The sequence below is a fragment of the Fundulus heteroclitus genome, chromosome 23 (genome assembly GCF_011125445.2).
Source record: "Fundulus heteroclitus isolate FHET01 chromosome 23, MU-UCD_Fhet_4.1, whole genome shotgun sequence".
NCBI classification, from domain to species: domain Eukaryota; kingdom Metazoa; phylum Chordata; class Actinopteri; order Cyprinodontiformes; family Fundulidae; genus Fundulus; species Fundulus heteroclitus.
Genome location: NC_046383.1, coordinates 6091858 through 6115793, shown reverse-complemented (window position 1 = coordinate 6115793; position 23936 = coordinate 6091858). Strand labels below are relative to the sequence as shown.

At 41.2% G+C, this 23936-nt stretch overlaps 2 protein-coding genes across 3 annotated transcripts; one reads left to right on the top strand and one right to left on the bottom strand.

Moving 5' to 3' along the window:
- The first annotated feature begins 431 nt into the window (after nt 1–431).
- On the top strand, nt 432–3560 carry gpr101 (G protein-coupled receptor 101). The gene has a single exon (XM_012861713.3). It carries the CDS (start codon nt 1400–1402, stop codon nt 2735–2737), a length of 1338 nt encoding a protein of 445 aa, XP_012717167.2. The 5' UTR covers nt 432–1399; the 3' UTR covers nt 2738–3560.
- Nucleotides 3561–7720: 4160 nt separating this feature from the next.
- Nucleotides 7721–22759, bottom strand: LOC105925775 (transmembrane 9 superfamily member 2). 2 transcript variants are annotated; one of them, XM_012861778.3, is made up of 18 exons: nt 22444–22759; nt 21833–21900; nt 21637–21730; nt 21084–21211; nt 20825–20954; nt 20142–20269; nt 19449–19563; nt 19269–19348; nt 19054–19159; nt 16226–16276; nt 15723–15855; nt 14615–14734; nt 14177–14234; nt 13873–14032; nt 13626–13777; nt 13419–13530; nt 13169–13340; nt 7721–8690 (listed from the first exon to the last, which is right to left on the bottom strand). In XM_012861778.3, exons 1-18 carry the CDS (start codon nt 22567–22569, stop codon nt 8623–8625), a joined length of 2001 nt encoding a protein of 666 aa, XP_012717232.2. In that variant the 5' UTR covers nt 22570–22759; the 3' UTR covers nt 7721–8622. The 2 variants fall into 2 exon arrangements, with proteins under 2 accessions (XP_012717232.2, XP_012717234.2); XM_012861780.3 differs by lacking the exon at nt 16226–16276.
- Nucleotides 22760–23936: the final 1177 nt, after the last annotated feature.

Below are 23936 nucleotides of genomic sequence, written 5' to 3'. Positions count from 1 at the left end.
GGTTAGAGAAGACAGAGCAGAGACATAACAAGAGAGACAATAAAGCACAGAATACATATATATAAAAAACATTATATATTTTTTATATATATATATATATATATATATATGTATGTATGTATGTATGTATTAAAACAGATGAATCCTTTTCGTTCTGCGTCCAAATTATATAGGTTACCACCTTCTGATTTGTCATTAAAAAATCCCAACAAATTTACAGAAAAGTTCTGTTTGGCTATTTCTGTATGAACTTCTTGAAAAGACCCAGTCGTGTTTCGTTTCCTTTGCCATAAATGGCATATTTCGCAGAATAAAGCGAGCACCCGATTGATGAATAGGACGTTTACAAAGAGAAAGGGGAAAACGATCATTTGACCTTTTATTGTTGGTTTCATTTAAATATATTTATTTAATTGGGTTTTAGAATAGCGCCATTAATTGTTTCTATGATGCATAAAATGTCAGACGGGATGGTGAAACGCGTTCACATTCATAACAACAGAGGAGGGAGGGGGTCGGTGTCGAGCTCCAGCGGCGCCAGCGGTGGCGGCGGGGGAGAGATTTCTGTACAGGTGTCCTGATTTTTTCATTCTCCCCCTTCTTCATCATCATCATCATCATCATTCTGACACCTCGGAGACAAGACCCGACTGTAAGCTGCCTAACACTGCTAAGGAGGAATCAAAGCTGATAAAAATAATTAAACGATCCGCCTTGAAATCCGAAGGAAAGAAGAGGAAGAAGGGAAAAAAAGAGCAGCGGCGGAGAAGATCTCTCTGCCCGTCTGGATGAGAGACCCCCGCTGGGTGAAGACACGCAGTGGAAGCCCGCCGCCGAGGACCGGAGCCGCGGCTGGGATGGAGACGGAGCGCGGCGCGGCGGAGGCGGCAGCGTCATCCGGCAAATTATCGCCTCGCTGATCATCTTTGCGTTTTTAGGCGACAGATTAGCGGCTGGTGGTGATATAAAAAAAAAATTGTGTCCGCTCTCGCCGCTGGAGGCTGGCACGGTGGCATCTGCTGTCGCCGACTTCCATTTTTTTTTTTTTTTTTCATTCAGCAGATGTCGGCGGCAGGAAGGAGGTGGAGGAGAAGAAGGGGCCTGTTTTTTTTGGTGAAGCCTTCGGGGGATTAATCGCCATGAACGGCGAATCGCTGTGGGTTATCTTCAGCTGCTCGCGGATGACACGCGTGGGCAGCTTTCGCGCCTTGTGGGGGGTGTTGTCACTTTGGATGAAGTGCGTTTAAAAACAATGTGAGCTGTGCGCCGAAACCCGCTGAGGAAGGAACAGGCTGCTGCGCCCCGCTGCAGCAGATGGGCAGGTTCTAGGTTCGGATCGGCATGGCACCGACCTGACACCCGGTCAACGCTCCGCCGCCGGGGGGCCCCCATCTGGAACATGTCAAGCTCCCAGGCACCTGCTCTGGCCTCCAATTTCACCGACGTCCTTCCCCCGGAGTCCGGCTCCGGTCGGGACCCGGCGTGGTCCTCCTCGGCGGACAGCGTGGCGAGAGTGGTGCTCATATCTGTGATCGTGTGCCTCTCCTTGTTCGGGAACGTGGTCGTTCTCCTGGTGTTCCAGAGGAAGCCCCAGCTCCTTCACGTCGCCAACCGCTTCGTCCTCAACCTCCTCTTGGCGGACCTCCTCCAGACCGTCTTGGTCATGCCCTTTGCCATCGCGGCCGCCTTGCCAGGCGTGTGGCCCCTGGATGCCCGGCTGTGCCAAGCTCTCGTGGTGCTCATGCACCTTTTTGCGTTCACCGGGGTCAACACCATCATAGTTGTGTCGGTGGATCGCTATTTGGCCATCATTCACCCTCTATCCTACCCGACCCGCATGACCCCGCACTTGGGCACCAACCTGATCGCTGCCACCTGGGTGCTGAGCTTCCTGCAGAGCACCCCCCCTCTCTACGGCTGGGGGGTCATAGACTTTGACCGGCGCTGCAAGGTCTGCACGGTGTTGTGGTCCTCCAGCTTGTCCTACTCCGCCGTGGTGTCCACCTTTTCCTTCTGGCTCCCCGTGCTGATCATGCTGGCGTGCTACTGGATGGTGTTCAGAGCGGCGCGCAGACAGAACGCCCTGGTGCATCCCGTACAGACGCAGTCCTACTCCCAGCCCTGCCAGCAGGAGTTCCAGGGCCCCGGCAGCCCACAGCGGCTGTCCTTACCCCAGCAGGCGAGTTCCCCCGGGGGCCCCTACGCGGGCCGGAGACACCCCGTCCGGGTCAGACACAGGCGGTTCCACTACCACTGCAAGGCCGCCCGCGTGGTCTTCGTCATCATGGCCTCGTACATCTTCAGCATGGGTCCCTACAGCATCATGAACACCATATCGATGAGCGCCGGAGCCGCCGTGCCGCCGTGGTTCTCCTCCGTCGCCCTCGTGCTCTTCTTCCTGCAGTGCTGCCTACATCCGTACATCTACGGCTACATGCACCGCAGCGTGAGGAAGGAGTTCCTGGCGTTGCTGTACGGGATGCTCTGCAAGCAGGGCCGCCCGCGCCAGAGCTCCACGGCGGAGAGCTGCTTCGCCGCGGCGGAGGGGCGCGCCGGCGCTCACCCTCACCTCCCCAGTCTGGCTGCCCGAGTCTTCCCCCTGCAGACGTGGGAAGAGTGCACGACGTCCTACTCTCCCACTTGTGAGAGGAAGTCAAAGGACAGCCGTAGAGAGACCACCTCGACCAGTTTCAGCTCGGAGAGGGAGCTCCCCGTTCACGAGAGGCAAAGCTCGTGATCTAGCCTAACAGACGAGAAGTCCTTATTTACTCTGTGTGAAGAGTTTTCTTTCTAGTTGGGCAGTTCTAAATGTGGACCTAACCTGTTGAGATTGTAAGTGACGGTACTGAATTCTTCACCTTTCATTCGTCAATCTTTTGATGGGTTGTGTTAGAAAAAAAGGATAGCGGAGGATTTTTTTTTCTTTTGAAGAGAGGTTTTCTTAAAATGTTACAAAAAAAAAAAAGCAGATAATATCTTAATTGTAGTAACGACCCTAGGCGTCTTTGTTCATTTTAGTTCCACAGTCCATAACCTGGCAGCAGACTCCAACGGTCTTAAAACAGCAGAGGCGTTCATGTGAACGCTGTTTTATAAACCTTTGAACTATTTCAATGCTGGCATTAGGTGGTCATTTTCCCAGAAGCTGGTGTCTAGGGTCTGCTCCATTTGAAGCTGAAGCTCAGATCTAGGAGAGGCGTCTACTCCAAGCGTTTCCTTAATACACTTTGGGAAACCAGCTGGATCTGCTGTTTGTTGCAGCGGCAACCAACGAAACACCATTAGATCTCTGTTTTACGCAACCCAAACCTTAAAGGAGCATTCTCACCAGGTGAGGTTGTACAGCGCCGTGTGCGTTACTGGTATAATGACATGCGTGTCTGAAACGCTAACATTAGACTCTACCTTAAACTTTCCCTACATCCCATGTAGGGGAAGCTGAATTTTGGGGGCCTCCAACTTCAGGGGAAGCTTCAAAAACACTCCAACCTGTGTCATCAAAGCTGGCCTGTAACACCCGCCTCGACTCACCAGTTGGGCTGGGGAATATTACGAGATAAAAAAAAAAATTTAGATATAAGATGAGACTATATATCGTTTATCCAGTAGGTTATTCTTTCTCATATTTATCTACAGCTGTTTGTTAAAAAAAAGTGTCTGTGAGACATTTGGGATAAAGCTTTGATGCAGAGAGGCCTTTTTGTAATTACTTTATGAAAAGAAAAACATATCGAGATAAATATCGTATATCGGCATTGAGCCTAAAAATATCGAGATATAATTTTTGGTCCATATCGCCCTGCTCGCCACTTCCTAAAGGGCCGAACCGCAGGATTGGAGCTTTTAAACACCTGCCTGCAGGTTGGAGTGAGATGAAGCAGACAGGGATCAGAAAGTCCCAAAGCCAGATATGCATCTTTTAAAACTTCGTAACAGTGTTCCAGTGTTTCCATCCATGGTGGGGCACCTAAAATGCTGCTTTCCTGCCTCTGATGTGCCCGGCTTGCAGTGGGTGTAGACAGCAAGCAAGACAACAGTTTAAAGGTTTATAAAATGGTGCTCCGATAAACTACTATCAGATGTTGAGCCTGGAGTCATTTTAAGATGGCATAAGTCCACTTTGCTCTTAGTCTCAATTGAACGAGCAATTGTCTTAAACGCCCAAGACCGACTAATCTGAATTTTTACTAAGTGAAGCGTCAAATACTGCAGATAAGATATTAACTCAAGAAAGATGAGAAATCCCGAACTGTCCCTTTAAGCTCGTACAAAGGAGTTCAATACACAATCTCCAGGGAGCGACTTTTATCCAGTCATGCGTATTTATAATAATTGTTTGAGATCGACGGGGGTGGGGGGGGGTACTTTTTGAAAATGTAAATGCTTTTTCAAAAGTTAGACTGTATGTGCAAGTCTTGCAGTTGTCATTATGTTCCGTCTGTAAAAGCAACATCAGAAAGATCCAATATTGTAATTACTGCTGTTTGAACTTCAAAACGGACCTTTAACACATTCCTCGTTTTAATTAATCGAGTTAAACCGTGCGCTGACATAAAACACCCTCTGTGTTCTGACGCGGGCCAGTTATATCTTGGATTATTTATTAGTTTGCAGAAGCAAAACCTTTTGTTTTTGTGTTTTTTTTTTTATGTGAAGCATGCTGGAGGGCACAGCTTTATTTCCACCATATAAACTCAGGGTATTGCTTGCAGATTAGGAAAACTATTGTGCCCATATTAATGTTTAGCTTGTAAATATTTGTTTTTTCTTTGTTTTTGTTTTTTTTTGTTTTTTTTGCAACTGCTCTCAGTCTTGAGACGCCTTTTTGGAGAATAAAGAGAACATTATTAATTGTGCCTGTAAGTTAAAGTACACACAAGAGTTATAATTCCCTTTAGGTATTACGATGGCCAAACGCATTTGCCTCAGTCTGAGTTTATTCTGATAAACCTTAAGGCTTTTACCTCTTCAGTGTGCCATATTCGGACTCAGTATTTGCTGCCTTTTAAACGTCAGCCTTTCTTTGGAGACAGAGTATTTTCTTTTACACCACAGGACACAGGGAGCGACGTGCGATAAAAATATAACAGTCTACCAGCTTTTTAAAGTAGGCTGCAAGCCAGGGGAGCTTATGTAACACATTTCTTACATTAAACACGCGTAAAGGTTTAAGATACCTCCGACCCTCTTAATAAAAAGCACAGAAAAAAAAGATGTAAAGGGGCCTCATTCATAGTTGGAGTCAGAAATTTACATACATTCATTACGAGGATAAATGCTATAGAAAACTTGGGCTTTTAATTATGCTGTCGATCTTTTTTTTTTTTCTCCAGGGTGACATGATTATCGTACAGATTATTAAAACAATGGAATTGGGTTCATATATTTTAATTTAATGGGGATCAGGATCAAATATTCATTTACAACCTCACCTTTAGCAAGTTGTAACTTAACTATACACTTTTTGTATCTATCAACATACCTCTAGGATACTTCTAGTTGGATATTTCAACTCTCTCCGTTTTAAAATTGGCAGAGTTTATGGAAAGTGGCTTTCAGGCGTAGGTCTCAGATTGTAAAAAGAATTGGTCAAATATTTCAGAAAGGCAAGCTTAATATGAGCCTGCTTTATCCATCCTACGGTTGGTTTTGGTGTGTTTTGGGGGTGATTTTTCATTTTAGAAGCCCTAATTGTGTCCAGATTTGTCTAGCTGTTCATCTAGGATGAAGTTGAAGAATCCAGCCAGAGTCCTCATGCATTATTTTTATGAATTTTATTGTTTTTATATTTGCAAAACAGCCCCACAGCATGATGCAATCAACACCATGCATCGCATGCAGTGCAGTGTTTTTTTTTTTTTTTTTTGAGGTTCAAAAAGCCTCACCATGATATGGCCAATTATTTTGTCGTCGCGACCAAATCTTAAATCTTAATCTTTGTTAAATTTGACCGTACAGTTTTATTCAGAAGACATCTGACTTGTCGACATGGGTAGATGCAAATTTCTGTCAATCTTGAGAGCGTCCGTTTTGAGGGACGTTCTTCTTTCTTGGTCTGATCTGTTCATCCAGGGATGCTGGTGTTCCAGCTGTCTCCATTTCCTGTAAAAACCTCTGAATTGGTGTGTTCTTTGATTATTCCCGCCTGGAAAGATATCAGTCAAACGCATTATTAAAAGCCCCAAAACTAGTTAAACATTTATAGCTATGATGAGTGTATGCAAACATCTGACTGTAAAAAATCTAACAAGGGATTAAGACGGAGAAATGTATATTTAGGAAGCTGTAAACTTGACTTGGGCTCATTTTATAAAGCAAGTTTAATCTTCGTTTTGGCATTTCTAAAAAGTTTGCTTCACTTTGCTCCTAGTGTTGTACTTTTCATACTATATAGTAATATATTGTTTTCTTTTTCTTTATGAGACCTGCCTTTGTTATAAACCTGTATTTATCCAGCAGGCCAGTAGAGAAACATGAACCAATCTTATATTTGACAATCAAACCTGTCAGAATCTCTCAAAAGAAACATTTGCATTGCAGCAAAAAAAAAAAAAAAAAAAAAAAAAGAGTGTTTTAGCCTTTGAAAAAGAAAAACGACATTTCGGTTGCTTTTGTATTCATTCGGTTGTATTAATAAATCCTGTTTGTTGTTTAATAATAAAATATATGTAATGTAGAAGAAAAAAAATGGCATCACTTGCAGATATGTTCAAGAAATGCTCATCAGGCATTTCCTTTTCCTCCGACAAGGTCACTCTGAATTAAACGGTAGTTTTTGTTTAATTTATCACCACTATATTATATCAAGTTAAATTACTCCAAGTTTAAAAAAAAAAATCAGCTCCCAATTTGTTTTAGTTTTATAATGGAAAGAGGTCTGGGCTTTGACTAAGCCGTTCCAACGCATTTAAACATTTTCCCTTAAACCACTGGAGTGTTGCTTTACATTTCATGTCATTGTATGGCTGGAAGGTGAACCTCCGTCAGTCTCTAATCACAGGCAGACAGGTTCTACTCAATTTAAATTACATTACATATACATTTGAGGAGTCGCCCACGTTCCTTACTTTTTTAAACACCAAGGAATGATTTTTTTTTCTAGCCACTCTTTCATGAAGCCCATTTTTATGAGCGTATGGCTTACAGTGATCCTCCAGTCTGCAGCTCCTTCAGAGTTACCTTTGGTCTCTCTGATTAATGCCCATCTCGCCCAATCTGTGGGTTCTGGTGGGACGGTCCTCTCTTTGCATGTTTGTTGTGGTACCAGGTGCTTCCCATTTAAAGATGATGGATTTAATGGTGCTCTTTGAGAATTTTGATGTCTTTTATAACCTCACCCTGACTTGTACATCTCTACAACATTGTCCCCGACTTGTTTGGCAGGTTCCTCGGTCTTCATGGCTCTTGCTTAGCGGCGTTGCAGCCTCTGGGGCCTTTCAGAAAAGGTGGTCAATTCATTTAACTAATTATGGTTCTTTTGAAAGCAACTGGTTGCAACAGAACTGGTTAGGGCCCTCACAACAAAGGCGGAGTGGATAGATATGCAGATGCCAATTTTCATTAGATTTGGTGCAGATCAATCACATAAAATATGATTAAAAAATATTTTAATTACAGGTGGGAACGCAACAGAATAGGGCCAAGGCGGTGAATACGTTTGCTTGTAGAAAGGAGAGCTCTCTGATCAGACATGTTCAGTAACTGAAAGACAAAACCATTGTTTTCTCTTTGAATTAATTACATTTATTTGTAAAGGTTTCACCTCTGATGACTTCCCGCTGCTTGGAGCATACAGCAGCGGCGTTAAATGCAACTACCAATTTAACAAACCACTTTAGATCATTAAGGGATGCATCTCAATGGAGCACATAATAAGCAACCTCTTGGCCTGATCATTCTTAATATGTAACACACTGGATCCACTCTATGGCACAGGCGTGCCTTCAGTACCTGCGTCATCCTTCTACTCTACTGAATCTTAAATTTAAGAAAATGGACATGTATCTTATCAGCGTCAGTGTTTTATATGTTTAAACTACATTACAGTTTGGTATTTAAGGAAATTTAGCCCAATTCACACCAAAAAAACAAACAAACAAACAAACAAAGTATGCAGAAGAAAAACTCCAGAGGAGGATTTCATAATGGTGACAGTCTTTACGAAGCATTCTCACTCTCCCTCTTTATACAACATATGTACATTTTGTTTTCCAAATCATTACAGAACAGATAGAGGAAAAAAAAAAAAAGAAGGAGCATTTAGCCGTGAAAGAATAGAAAACCAAAACACTAAATTTCTTACTTTCTTTAGAAAATTAAAGTAAAACAAACGGCTCATAGTGCCAACTCGATCACTGGAACCCTCACTGATTTTCAAGGCGCCACTCAGAGTATTATGGGTCAACAGTGAAACAATATGATATATATATATATTTATATTTAAAAAGAAAAAAAAAGCAACAGAGGTTTAAAGCACAAAGAAAGGACAGGCTCTGCTCTGCAAGTTTTTTTTCTATGACGTGATGGTTTCAGTTCCGGCCCGTTTAGACCACTTCATTACCCAGGCAGCACCCAGGAGCCCGGCGCTGCGGCAGCCAAGAGGTTAGTCCTCGCTTCGGCCCTCTAGTCCACTTTGACCACACTGTAGATCTTGTTTACAAACCAGAAGCAAGCGAAGAACCCAATTGTACCTAAAAAGAAGAAGACAGAAAAGGCACATCTTAAAAACAACCCAAAATATTTCAAATAAATTAACCACGACATTAACATGGTAGGGTTACAGTATCAGGTACCAAAACTGGCACCTCTGGTAAAAATTGCTTAAAACTTTAAAATAGAAATAAGTTTACTACGATTGTAGGGCTGAACGATTTTGGAAAATAATCTAATTGCGATTTTTTTTTTTCTTAATATTGCAACTTAATGCGATTTTTTTCCCCAGTTTAATTCATCATGTCTTTTTAAACATATACAATCAATAAATCAACTTGTTTCCTCGCTGTGCAGATTAGTTACTAAAAACACCCACAGCATCTAAACTCAAAGCAGAAATGATTGCGTTCTGCCTACGATATATTTCAACCAAAATTGCACTTTTGACTTTTCTCTGCATTAACCACAAGCAACAAAAATGGCCTCTAAATAAAGATGTTTGTAAACAAGGACTATTTAAAACAAGAATTTTTAATGTTTCTATTAATCAGAATATTATTCAAGAGAACAGCTTTTAGTTGATTTGGACATCAATCCTTGTTGAACATAAAGTCCAACCAACAAGCAAGTCTATGTATTAAACTGATTGACCTGTACTTAATGCTATGTATGATTATATAAACTCTAAAACAAGTAATAAAATTAGATTATCTCACTGCTGCAACTGTCTTCCCTTCCATGTGGAGGCAAACCCACTTTAAACATATTACCGACACCTAATGGATGTGTCTAATTCCCTAATTGTTACATAGCCAAAAATTGCAGACTCTGCGATTTGGAAATTGCGTTTTTTTAAAATCGCGATTATATTGATAATGCGATTAATTGTTCAGACCTATACGATTGTATAAGGCACGAAAATTTTCTTGTGATTCAAGAACAAAATTTAACTCTGAGCAATGTGCAACAGTTAAGCAACATTATTGCGTTTAGTATGAAAGATTAATTTAGGAAATGATGAAAACACACATATAATTATAACAAAATTACCAAAGCCACCTATTGTTACTCAATAATTCCTATGGATAAATGTGTGGTGAGTTTTAAACTGATCAGAGCATTTAGATACTTTGTGATTTAGGACTTCCTGATTCTCTGTGATATAAATATGATGGGACACAAAAGTCCATTTCTCTTCAAAATGGGAAAGATAAAAATGTTTATAAAAAATAAAATAAATATGCCATTCAAGTAAGGCAGACGTGTGTTGATCGTCTCAATTCAATTGACTCGGAACATCCAATTAATACTTGCATTTTTATCAACAATCCAAGCTACTATAATGTAAACATAGAACACATTAAATGTAGTAGATACATTTGTTACTATATAAGTTCTGAAATGCAGTGGGACATCTTTTTTATGTTACATCAAATATTTTTAAGCTTTTTCCAGGTTGGCTGTAAGAATAAATGACCAAACCCCTCTTGAATTTCCAAAATAGTGTTTTACTTTTTTCCTGTCATTGTTTAAAATCCTGGAAAAATGCTCTTCATAGCTAAGAACTTTAACAAATGTATTGCAAAAAATATATATAATAAAATAGTATCCACACAAACACTCTTACAGGAAAAAGTGCAAAATTGCACATGTAAAAAAAATACTAATAGTTCGCAGCGAGCACGCATCTATTCTGCTGTCATACACAACCGTAAACAGTTTCAATTACAAAAACAATATCTGATTACCAACAGTGTCATTAGGGGGGAAATAGAGTAGCATTGGTTTGCAAACATAGTAATTAATATAATTAGCTAATTAGCTATGTTCTAATTACATTCTATCAAACACAGTTTAGTGGTTTTCTAAAACCTCAGGTCAGGAGATTACTCTGTGACCTGGATCCTGATCGGTCCAAGATGTTCTACCTGCAATCAATTTGATACTGCAGATGGACACGAGATATCACAAAAATATATATGTATATATATACACACACACATCATTTTGTTAAGGAAAGAACATATCAGGCTGGGCTCGGTGTGTCTGAGTTAAAATTGTGGATCACTTCATCTGGGTAGAAAATCCTGTCTGAGTGCTGAATGGGGGGGCGGGGGGGTCACACATGAAGCCCCCAGCCGAAATAAGTTGGGATCAAAGTTGGGATGAGATGGCAAAGACAGACAACTAAATAAAACGTGAAAAGAGGGAATGATTCGGATTAGGATTATTTAAATCAAAACTAGAAGCTAGGAGGGAAACTAATCTTTTTTTCTTGAACTGCAGAACTACTTTGCAGCGATAATCTTTTGACATCTTCTCCACTCGCTACTTATAGCTCTGACCCAAGACATTGTCAAACAGAGCAGCCGTGACGAGCGGCGCCACCGACTAATTTTTATCTTGCCTAATGACAGCATAATACCAGGACATGTGTCACCATCAGCATCATAGTGAGGCAAATGATCTTGTGCAACATACAGACTAGGCGGGTATGCGCTCATTATTCGCTACTTAATGTTATCCGCTTTCCGCTGACAACCTGAATCTCATTTGAACCGGCAAGTAAGCTCGACAGTGCCACGTAGATCTGCAACCCTGAGTTCATATGGCCACCAATGTGGCTTTCTAAGAAACTGTTTCTGCTGGAAAGCGGCATCTTGATAAAGCTTTGCAGTAGAGGGAAGCAGGAAGTGCCGACTCTGGTCTTGGAAACACACAGCAGACCACCACTGGCAGATGTCATGAGGCCCGTTTACACTACACCTAAAAACCAAGCCATGCCGAGACCGGTCCGAGCTTGGTCCAGTTAACTGAGATAAATGCAGCCGTTTACACACAAGAGTTATCTCGGTTATCTTGGTTCCTTGGTTGCTCCTCGCCTCCTAGTGGCGATCTGCGGTACTACCGCTCTCTGGGATTGAAGGCGGGACCGAGCAAATCAAAATGGCGGCGCCCGTGACATTCAGGATGTTATTGTTAGACAGAGTCGGCTTTTGGGACGTGGATAAGACAAATGAACGTCTAATAAGGATTTACAGACGCAGGAAACAACAACAGACGCTGAGGTTCATAAGCAGAGTCATCTCTGGAAATCGTGTGGCATGGTAAGGAAGCTAGTATTATTATGAATGTCTGAAATTTGTCTGAATGGAGTGTGAATCGGGACGTGCAGCCAGACACGGCGGAAAAACCGCTGACAGTCAGCTGACTGTAAGGGCATGACGCGGTCTGCTCATGCGCTCCTCGTTCTCAGGGAACCGGGCCAAAAAAAACCAGTCCGAGACCTGCTGATGAACTGGTCTGCAGTTAGCGCGGTCCGGTTATCGTTAGCGCGGTCTGGTTCAGTCTGCTGACCGTTTACACACAAGAGTTATCTCGGTTACCGAGCTCGGACTGGTCTCGGCTCGGTTAAAAAAGTGTAGTGTAAACGGGCCTTTAGCTCCCTAAATCAAGACCGACCGTCCAATTTGTCTTCTTAAATCAGGCACAAAACTTCTGCTGTTGTTTCTGGTTCAGGAACGCCACAGCTGCCCATGTCCTGGAAATCTCCATGTGGCGGCTCTGGTTCACAATCATCTCAGGACTCTGATGGTGGCAGTTGTCTACATTTTTCTACAGCATTTTTTCCTTCCACTCAACTTTACAATAACACACTGCAAAAACGGAGCTAAAAATAACTAAAATGCTCTTGAAATGAGTGCATTTATCCTTGATTTGAGCAGGTAAATAAGATGCTTTGCTAATGGAATAAATTTTTTGCACTTAAAACAGGAGCAACTCATCTCCATCGTCTTATTTCAAGTGCATTATATATAATTACCTTATTTTAGGGGTAAAAATTCTAATTCTATTGGCAGATAATTTGATTTACCTGCTCAAATCAAGGATAAACGCACTAATTTCAAGAGATCTTTACTTATTTTTAGATCAGTTTTTGCAGTGCATCCTCACATACAGCACTCATCAAGCCAGCTGCTTTAGAGGCTTACACCCCCTGTACAAAGTGTCAATGAAAGTCTGCTGGACGGCAGTCTGCCTCATTGGTGCTCAGGCCATAATAGAACATTACTGTATTAAAAAAAGATTTTTCTTAATTAATATTTAGATTATCTGAGAAACGTAAGCAACCGTGTGTAACAAATCGCTATCAGTTGCACTTTTAATGAAATAATAAAATATTTCTACTAGATTACTTAACTGAGATGCACCTGTGTAACTACAAAAGGCCAATAAAAAACGACGGCAAACAAATGTTGCGCAAAACAGAAAAGCTTGCTGATGTCTATTCTGAGACCGGGATCTTGAACGCTCCTCCTACTGGTAAACCGACAGTGGCTCCTATCAGAGTATCTTTGAAGAAACAGCACAACTCGTACTAATCTTGATTTGAAACTCTTCTATTGCATTTAACGAGGGATGCAATAGATTGACGTCTGCGACATACCTGAGCGGAGAGAAAATAAAAACTGCTTTTACAGAAAAGAGCAGAAATGTATGAAAGTGGAGATCTTACCTGTGAAGAGGAAGAAGATGAGAACCATAATCATAGTGTATCCGAAGTACAGTATGGTGCTGGCCGCGCCGATTATTTGCAGCTTTGAGAAGAAGTAGTGCACGGCGTAGATGAAGAGATAGACTGCCGTGAAGCCGCTGGTCAGGAACGAGCGCCACCACCAATGGTAGTCCTTGATGAACGAGGCAAAAGACGACGCGTTAGGGCGCGTTAACTGGGTTCATTAAGCCCAGGCTAAACGTGAAGGTACCTCGGCACACAGGTGGAAGTAGCACAGCAGGATGGTGGCCTCAGAGCAGGTGATCAGGAGGATGAGGAAAACCAGGAACAGGAAGCCAAACATGTAGTACATCTGATGGGACCTAAAAACGCGTAACGACAACGGACACAGCAGACCTTCACTCCTCCGCGCTGGAATCACGTCAGGGCGTCTGAAATGTGAGCTGGTGATTCTTACCAAATGCTGTTGAGGATGAAGAAAAGCTGGATGAAGATGCAACCGAAGGGAAGGATCCCACCCATCACGATGCCAGGGATGGGTTTAGTGAAGAAGGACTGCTCGGGAATTTGACGGGGGATTTGGTTTGTCCGCACCGGTTGCTCAATTGCCTGCGCCAAACCAAACAGTATCAAAAATAAAAATTTATTTGTCTATATTCGGTCAGTTAATATGTTTTTTGTCAACTCGGAAGGATCTAACTCACGGGTTTCTTGAATCCAAAGTAGGCGCCGATGAAAGTGAGGGGCACAGAGATTCCAAACCACATGGCCAAAATGGCCACCAGAGTACCAAAGGGAATTGCAGCAGAGGAGCCCTCCACCCAAAGGATCAGGTTCATCAGGAAGAAGTCCGCAAACACAATCCTAAAGAACACGACAAACAAACAAACAATACAAAAAGGTAAGACGTGTGCTGGATGACACACAGCGTACAAAGCTACAGACCTGGCAGGACCAGCAGCTGAGAGAAAAATGGCTGCCGAGCATCTGGCAAACTAATTAACATACCCTGGGCAGAGGAGTGCTGTCAGCAAGACGTTGGTCTTCCACTTTTCACCTCCAAAAGCTGATCATAAGAGAAGCACACATTAGCCCTTTGACAGGAACAATAAAACTGCTTTTAATTAACATATTCTGAGCTGAACTTTTCATCAAGGACTTGGTGAGTACTGATGAGTAGATATCAATTCAGTATTAGAACGTGTGTGCTCTCAGATCAGCTTACCAAGGCTGGGATAATTATGTTTTTGACATTTAGATCCAATATTCTTGCTAAATTATTTAAATAATATGTATAAAAAAAAGAAATATCTGAAATCCAAACTGCATTCTCTAAGCTGAGAGGGAGACCAATCACAAAGACTTCAAAACAACCCAACTTTATAAAATAAAAAACACACAGCTACTTCTGTAAAAATGTAATTTTGGTAGAAAGTGGACAGTTACTTTTGTAAAGCCGTGCAGACACGTAGCCAGCAGGCGTGCCCAGCAGGACCCAGAGCACCACAGCACAAGTCATCAGAGCTCCTCTGTTGGCAGGAGACAGGAATCCAAGACAGGCCAGGACTACAGGGGACAAAAAGTCAGCAGTGCACCGTTTTAAACTAAAGTACCACTATATGTAGAATATGCAACACAAAAACAATGGGATACGTTTGCTAGGTTAGCTAATAACTTAGTGTAAAAACTAGATATGACTCCAAACTGCATCATATAATTCAGAAGGTATGGAAACTTGAATTCAAATATTCTGTGCCAAGCAATGTTTAAAAAAAAAAAAAAAAAAAAAAAAAAAACCAGGGTCGCATAAGACATGCAAGCACAGGTGTCAAACTCAAGGCCTGTGGGCCGAATTCGGACCGTCAAGGAAATTTGTCCGGCCCTTTAGAGCCAAAAAAGGCATATCATGTCATAAAGTAGAGGCATATATCCTTTTAAATTGTATAAAGTGGCTGAAACTGTGCCTCCTGTAGGAAATGTTGATTTTTTTTTTTTACTGTGTAGTAACAGCATCCTGCCACTAGAGGTCGGTTTTCACACAACACATTAGAACAACCCAGAATGATGAGTTTAAAGTATAACTCATCCCAATAAAAATTTTTTTTTACAAATAAACTGTATAAACTGGACATGAGGGTACTACTTTTATGTTACTGTGCATTTTTTTATATTTCTATGTGAACTGAAATTAAATTATGAAATCAAAAGTATCATCTATACACGTGCAACCAGCCCTTTTTAATGATTTCGACGCCCCTGTCGTACGGACTGAATTTGTTCACATTATACAAAATAACGACTGTTTTGCAGTCAAGCTTCTTCGTTTCACTGTAGCACATACAACAGATGTAAATCTAGGTGTCAGGTACGCAAATAAGCACTAGATGGAACCTTTTAAACAATCCTTGGTTCACGTGGAACAGGCATCGACCCAGACCAGAAGCAAGAGGAGGCCAATTTTTTTTTTTTTTTAAACTACAAGAGTTTAGCAGATTTTACCATTTGGATGAATGTGAAACCTGTTGTGTGCAGCTGAAAGTGAAAACTTCCTTACAGAGTGTGATAAAGGTCATGATGAAGATCTGGGTGCCCTGTCCAAGGAAGACAGACAGCAGCATCCCTTTCCTGGGAGGACGGAAGACATCCCCGTGGACCTGCTTCCACCCCGACTCCTCCTGCGCATCCTCCTGGGGGACAGAGGTCGACACAAGAGTCAGGGATGTGACTGAAAACTGGAAATGATGAGTTAAAAAGGTTCCCCAGCCACCAGACAGTTTCCTGCTTACCAAGCAAATGTAAGTGAAGACTGAAAAAAAAGGAAGGTGTAAAATTTGGTGGGAACAAACTATTACATTTCAAGCAATAGTGTATTTTTCTTTTTAGGGGAAAACAAAATTAGATTTTCTATTTTTTTTTTTGAAAATGTAATAAAAATGTTAAATATCCCCACCACATTTTACATACCAGATGTTTTCTGTTTGCCAGAATTATACACACCCAAGCACCTGATTTAGGTACCATAAAAAGAGATCTTTGAAGTGTTTTCATTAAGCTTACATAGGGCAGAAAAGACTTTTCCTTGGTCGGCGTAAGCTTTACCAAGTCTCCCTGTGAAATGTAACAGAATATTGGTAATTTTGGATAGAATGGGCTCGTGCTGGGTGGTATTTTTACGCTGCAGGTTAAAAAGCATGAGCCACAAAAAACAAGCAAAGGCAGACCGGGGAACAATGCTGCTTCCCAAAAAAAACAAAAACAAAACTCTTCTCCAATAACTACGACTAATTTGGTGAGATATTCAAACTAAGGGAACACATGCAGCTGTAAGCTTATCTAGAATGAGCACGAGTTCCTACAGCACCGACCCGCCTGCTTCGCCCTCAACCCCTCACATGCTACATAAAACACTGATTACTGATTTACATCAGAGTCAGCAACAAAAGCCCCTTTTTGCATTCAGGAATAGAAATGCAGTTGCAGCTCAATAAATGAGAATAGCAGTGAAAAGTTATTTAATTTCAATAATTTGGTTAAAAAAATGAAACTTATATTGACAGATTACAAATTGATACATTTGTATTGGTCTTATTGAAATGGATATAATAGTTTATTTTTTTTTCCTAATGAATTACGGTACTAAAACACATTCACACCTATTGAGATCCATCTGTATATTGTGCACGTCGATGCAGGACGTTAAGCATGTAAACACAAGACAACCAACGACTAACAACCATCCCTGTTTAATGAATCATCCACAGCTGCAATAATCTATTGTTTGTAATAATTTCCATGAAGAGAAAACGTTTACTAATATATCATCATCATCATTATTTTTTAATGTTTAAACTGTTGGCACGAGTGCAGCCTGATGATATCCGGAGGTCACTTTTTTTCTAACACACAGCTTTTGCAACACCAAGAGGAAGAGGAAGTAGGCTTGTCTTGTGTGAGTAAGCAATCGTAAAATCATGACGCAATTCTCCGCTCAACAACTCATCTTCACCGAGATCAGCAACACTTGTGTCTTAAGATCTCTTGTAGCGTTTTATTTTTGTGTGAAAGTCATAAAGACCCGGGGCCTCGTGCACAAAAGAGTGCACGGCTTTCGTGGTAAACGTCGGCAGCAGGGAGAAATCCTGAAACTTGACTCCGACGTACGAAACTGCGCGCACCGCACATGTTGCCCCGGTAGATCCAGATGTGCGAGAAATAACGCGCTGGTTCACGTGTTTCTTGGGCTGCCCTGTCCCCGCCACTAAATACATGCAAATCAGCATAAATACCCAGAGGGCACTCAGCTCCTGTCTAAAGAAAGACATCAGCGACTCAAATAAAGTAGCTGGGTTGTTTTCTTCTAAAATGTCAAGTCAAATCCAAACGGCGCCGTTTAGCCGCTGCATTGAGCTTCATGCCGATCGTTGTAATGCGCACCAAATCACTGTAATGACGTCAATATGCCTCCCCTCCTTCTGTTAGCTAGTCTCTCCCCAAACACACTTTGTGGAGGACTTTAAATCTGTGCCTACGCTGCCGTCGTTCCACTAACACCGGCTCCTTTATGCAGCCATTCACGGACATGTGATTGTCTCCACCTCAGGATCATCACACATGACTGGAGGGGAGTTAAGCTGCTCATCCGACCCAGTTTTCTCTTTCAGAGAGACGGAAAAAGGTGATTCGCAGGCGTTACATGAGCATCGGCGCGCAGACCCATGCTTACTTACATCTGCAAGCGACAAAAACAGAGGAATATTTATAATTTACCTCTGACAGGTCATATGCATGGTTTTTGAGGTGCATTATGTTATTCTATGTAGCTAAACATAATTCCATATCTTTATATGGACTTAAACCATAAAAGCTCAAACTCATGAAAACAAACATTGTGTTTGACGCTCCTTGAGTTAAATAAAACTGAATGGAGTTATATTTTAGTATATTTGAGTGTGTTTGGTTCTTTGTGACGAAAGGTTAATTGAAAATGTTTGTGTAGCCGTTGCACAATTTCACGGCAGCTCAAATGTTGTTTCATTTTTGTACGCACCGAGTTGTGCGCTAAACATTGTGCCGCAAGTTTTTGTGCGTACACACGCATCATAGGTGAAGCCCCTGGACCATCCTCTGAACACTTAATCATGTTAATTATAAGGAAAATATGCAGCTTAATCAAGCCGCACACTTCATTGACCATTCTCTGTGTAGCTAATGATTTGCACTAAAAACAAATTTGCCGTCTTGAGAACAAACCTTAAAAACAAGCCGCCATCAATGGCAACAGAAGCATGGCAGAGCGCAGAACTGACTAGGAAATATTGCTTTTGATGTGCAATAATTCAAAGTGATGTTGCTGTTCAGGGGGAGTTCTTTGTCAAAACGGTTATTTGTCAAATTTAAAAAGGAAAAAAAAATGCCACGAGACACGAAACAGCAGCAGCCGCATTGACGTGCTGATGCTAAAGAGTGACTGGTGTGTTACCCAGTTCGCGCCCAAAGTAACCTATTCTCTTTTTACACGCTATGCTGATATAAATCCAGAGCGAATCAAGCTCGATCTGAATGCTGTGGGCCCAAGCCTTTTTAAAAATCACATTTATTTTCTGCTATTTTCCGTGACTGTTCTACACAAACTCAACATTTAGCATTAATGCAGCATAAAAACAACTAAATTCTAAAAGCAAGGTCAACTTAAACGTTGCATTTTAATATTATGTGAATGCTTATGAAAACGATGTCGCTGTAATTAAGGCGCCTCCTAAAAGTATCTTAGAGATGATCCAGATATTGAGTCTTATTCACAGCGGGCAAACATGCAGCCCTTCTATGTATTTGGAATAGACCTTTTCTGTACACATCAGAGAAGGAAAGTCAAACAACGTCTTTACCTGATCCACCTGATTGTACCTGGCGATGTCCTTGTGCAGGGTTCTCAGCATTATCATGGCAACCATGCCCGACAGGAAAAGCACAATGACCAAGGAATTCATGATGCTGTAAAACCAACAAGACACTCCTTTAATGCAAATAACACGAAGAATGAGCGGGCGAATTTCTGTGGAAGGAAGCTATGGCGATAATGTTAAGAACAGCATGCTCAGACCTAAACCACTGGATGTTGGTGTGAGGCATGGAGACCAGGATGTAGTCCCATCTAGAGGCCCATTTGATATGCACATCTTCCTGTTTAAACAGAAAGCATCACAGCAACGCGTTTTTCTCCTCAGTGCTCATAAACAGGTAACACATTAACAGGTTAAGTCACACATGGAGGTGGGCTTACCTCAAATCTCACGGAGTAGGTGTAAACTATTGACACATCCTGTTTAGCGTCTACTGGGACCTCCTTTGGTTCTCCCGTTTCGCAATTTAGGCTGTTTTCATCAGCGTGACTGAAGCTGTTGGCAAAAAAGGTTGAAAAAGCAACGTCTCGTTAAAACGTAATAGTTAAAAAGGAAAGCTGACAGTCATTTTAGCTCATAACATTAACCACGAGTTGTAAGACATTCCTGTTGTACGATAAGCGTGGTCCATTTATGCACGCTTTTATTTGAAAACTGAAAAATTATTATTTCAACAGCAGCTTAAAAATGATAGAGCATGTGGACTTGCCAGTTATAACATTGTCATCTATAGCGTTTATCCTTATTTTGATGTATTATTAGTTTATAAATGACAACAGAGGTTGTTTTGTTTCCTGTGACCGAGAAGATTTCAAGAAGAGATAATTTTGTCTTTATTGTGAGCAAAGGATAGCGGTGGTGGCCTTTCAACCAGCTGACCAGCAGGAAGCAGCAGTTTGTTACTCTGAGCTACCCAACTAAAGGTGCTTTAACTCATCAGAATAATATGGCTGAAACCCTTTGTGCTTTTAAAATGCTAAATTATGGAAAACCTCAGTATATTTTGATACAAGATATAAAAAAAAAAAAAAAAAAGAATATAGATTTTCCGTCCACATCCACTCAACACTTACCTCTTTGGTTCAAGAGTGGCAGCAACCAGGCGAGCTCCGTGCCAACTCTCTGAGTCTCCACTGTGGTAATTGATCTTTATGTCCACATGGTTGAAGACATAAAACGTGTTTCTCTTGTTGAAGTCGGACTGAAAAAAAAAAAAAAAAAAAAAAAAAAACTAATCTAGATCCATTCCAGCGATAATTTTACTTGAATGTGTTAAAAGACAAATGAAAGTACAGGCATAGTTATAAGCTTTATATAAAGGTTCATAACCTTGTATACAGATCTTTAACAGCTCCTTACATATTTAATTTAAACTACATACTGGTTAAAACAATGCATTGCCATTAAAGACTCTCACATGGCGTATTTATTCTTTGTATTGTGCTCGTCCGTGTATGGCTGTTATCCTGCCACACTGCTCCAGCAGGTATTACTGGTCGGTAAAGCTAAACTAGTTTGGTTGAATTATAAAGTCCAACGAGGTTTACAACCACTACACTAATGCCGTTTAGTTTACTTTAACTGTACAATGTCTTCTCTGTTGGAACTCCATATTTGGAGAAAAAAAATGGACTTTAACTAACATGTTTTGGCTAATTGCCACTTTTATTTGAATCTCTCTTTATTATTTATTTATTTATTTATAAAACAAGAAAAAGCAGAAAAATCCCAAAAAAGGGGAGAAAGTGCAACTCACATTAATTACACAGGCATCTTTCGCTTTACCCTCCGATGTGACCAGGCAGCCAATGGGGAAGCCTGGGTTGCAGTATCTTTGACCCTCCTCAACTTCGTAACACCATGTCACTGGCATGTTGTCGATAATCCTGGAAATACATTTACATTTGTTTACTTAGATATTTTCCCCTTGCTGGTGTACTCTTATTTTTGAAAGATCACTACCAGCTTTGGAGAGGAAATCATTAGAGCGTGCATATTGTGCATCTCTCACTAACCAGTGATGTTGATAGTTCAGCTGCATTCCCATCTTGAGAAAATCCAGCTTTGCCACGTCATCTTTGTCGGCTGCTTTGTACGACTTTGTGCACACTTTCTTGCATTTTACTTCTTCTTTAAAGTTGAACTGTTGAAAGAAACGCAGGCGATGTAATAGCCGGCTCAGAACACGATACAAACATGTAAAGATGCACTAATCAGACTTTTCCTGGCCAAAGCCCATTCGTTTTGGTATTGTTCTCTTTAAAGTCTGACCTGCTAATACTGATTCCCACCAACATTCTGTATTTTGTTTATCCAATAAAAACAAAGGGAATATAAGATCATGCCCATTTTAGTATCATAGCATACATTCATAACTTTTTGAGTTTATCAAACTAAAAAAAAAAAGAACTTGAGCCACGTGCTATTAGTGAATGTACTTTTTAGACTGATAGAAGGGGAGAATTCAAGCATTTCTCCTACAGGATCAAGGGTAAACCGACCGACTGATCGATCAATGCATCTCCACGCACACTTTGAATGAAACAAGGATCACATTTGCCACCTCACCTTGTAAGGGGAAGACTCAATCCGCTCACCGAACAGCACCTGACCCAGGTTCTCCGACGGCCTCTTCTCATGGACATCTTTGCAGAAGTCGAACCTTTGGCAAAACAAATAAATGGTCATCCACAGGAAAATTACACTGATCAGGACGACTTTGATCTAAAAATGTTAAAGAGAGAGAAAAAAAGGTGGGACTCACATGTCATACTCATAGGGCAGAACAGACTCCACTGAGTCCAAGCGGTTAACGAACAGCTCAATCTGCGACTGTGGAGACAAGAGAGACGTTCAAATGCAACTCTTTTTATAGGACATTAAAAAGCCAGCCTCCCCTACCAGATAATGCGCCCGACACTGACAGGAGCTAAGTAGATAAATAATTATCACGCCACGCCAGAAACGTTTGCAATGGAGTGGGAAGAAAGGCCAAGAGATGGTTACTGGTTTGTAATTTAAACTTTCGACACAAGCAGATGTCGGCTACCGATCGTCATTTTACGCTAGCATGCGTGTACATTTCTTACAATTTAAAGAAATCTCAAAGAGGGGAACGCGTCAAGACCAGAGAGCGCCTTTTGTGTACTTTCGTAGCAATCAACAGCAAGGGGGGAGCAAGGGGAAAGTGCCCAAGCATCATCACGACGTGCCAGCGTTCTGTTCCAGCAATTAGCCGGGGCCTAGCGGACAAGCGGCTAAGCTACTGCTATCTCCTCCAGCTGTATCAAGACGTCACAAAAACACACACATTCACGACTTCTTGACATTAAAATTAACTAAAACGCAACGTTACGCCATTGGAGTTTTCCATACCTGGCAATCTTCGGAAGCTGTTTCACAAAAACTCACGGGAGCTAAACCCGGAAGATAAAACGCCGAGCATGAAGTGAAATAGGCGACTAGCAAATAGACCCATCCGACTGGCTGTCGCGTCTTCATTTTAACGCGGGCTCGGCTCTCCAACGCTGCGCTTCTCTGTTCTTCACAAAGTGGCGGGACCCTTCGCTTCTACGGGCGCACTGTTCACCGGGTACACACGGTTGCCTCAGAGCCGTCTCTCTTAACTCGGGATGCGGAGACCGACCCAGAATGACAACGTCGCGCACCTCTGTCAAGCTATGCGGAAGTTACGGGTCTTGCCCTTCAAAATAAAGGCACGCAGGTTTTCCCATGCTCCACGCGTTGGATTTGTGGTCTTGCGGAATAAGTAAAACTACGCGTGATATAATTTGTGTGATGATATTTTTTTGCAGTATTATTCTAAAATTATATAACGGTTTAAGACGTGCTGGTATATTTGCCCTCCGATTTATTTTGACAGGTATCGTTTTTTGACACCGTGGAACTTCACGTTGCTTGTGAGCCACCATCAACACCCTTGTTTTCCTCTTTTTTTTTTTCTTTTACACATCTGCGCTAAATTACGGAGAGAAAAATGATATCGTGGAAATGTTTAAAGAAATGTGAATCTGGAAAAAGTAGAAAGGGTGTAAAATTAAATGGAATGGTGAATGTGTTGGCAAATTAAGGAAATATATAAATGATGTGTGACTGGATTAGAATGCCAGTAATGATACGTAGCTCTTGCTGCAGAAGCAGGCGGAAGTGCACAACTCTGTATGGGGCGCACCATGAATTTGCATGCCATGTATTTAAAGTTATTTACTAGTATAATTTCAATGTATTTACTGGTATAAGTATAAAATGCTTTGTCTAATTGGTCACCCCATCATTTGATGTACTCGTACTATGAATGATGATGCACTGTTGTTTATATTATTTAATTTCTCTTCAGTTGTACACCCTCAATTGAACCATTGTAACTCTAAATGCAAGTAAACAAGAGAGATTCCTTATCTGATCCTGTTATATTGCAAACATTGAGTTTGAGAACTGTTCTTTGTAATTTAGCCTAGTTTAAATAAAGAGTTTAAATGAATAAATGACAGAATTTCAGCTTTCATTTGCACCCCTAACAACCGTTTGTCTGTGCACATATATACTACAAATCAAAGACAGTATTATTTTCACATTAAAAAAGTTCACCAACTCAATGTCTTGTATTTATTGATATTGATTTGACGTTTGACATCAGTTTCAGCCATCGTTTAGAAGACAGACCTTTTTTGTGTTATAAATTATATTGTCACCTGCCGAAAATTATTGATTTTTATTTTTATTTTTATTTTTTGTAATTTTTTGGGTCTAAATTAGCTAAATAGCTTATTGGTAAAATTCGTTTAATGGTTTCAGAAAAACCTGAAAAAAAATACTTATGCCACTATTTTAGGAAGGTGATAATATAG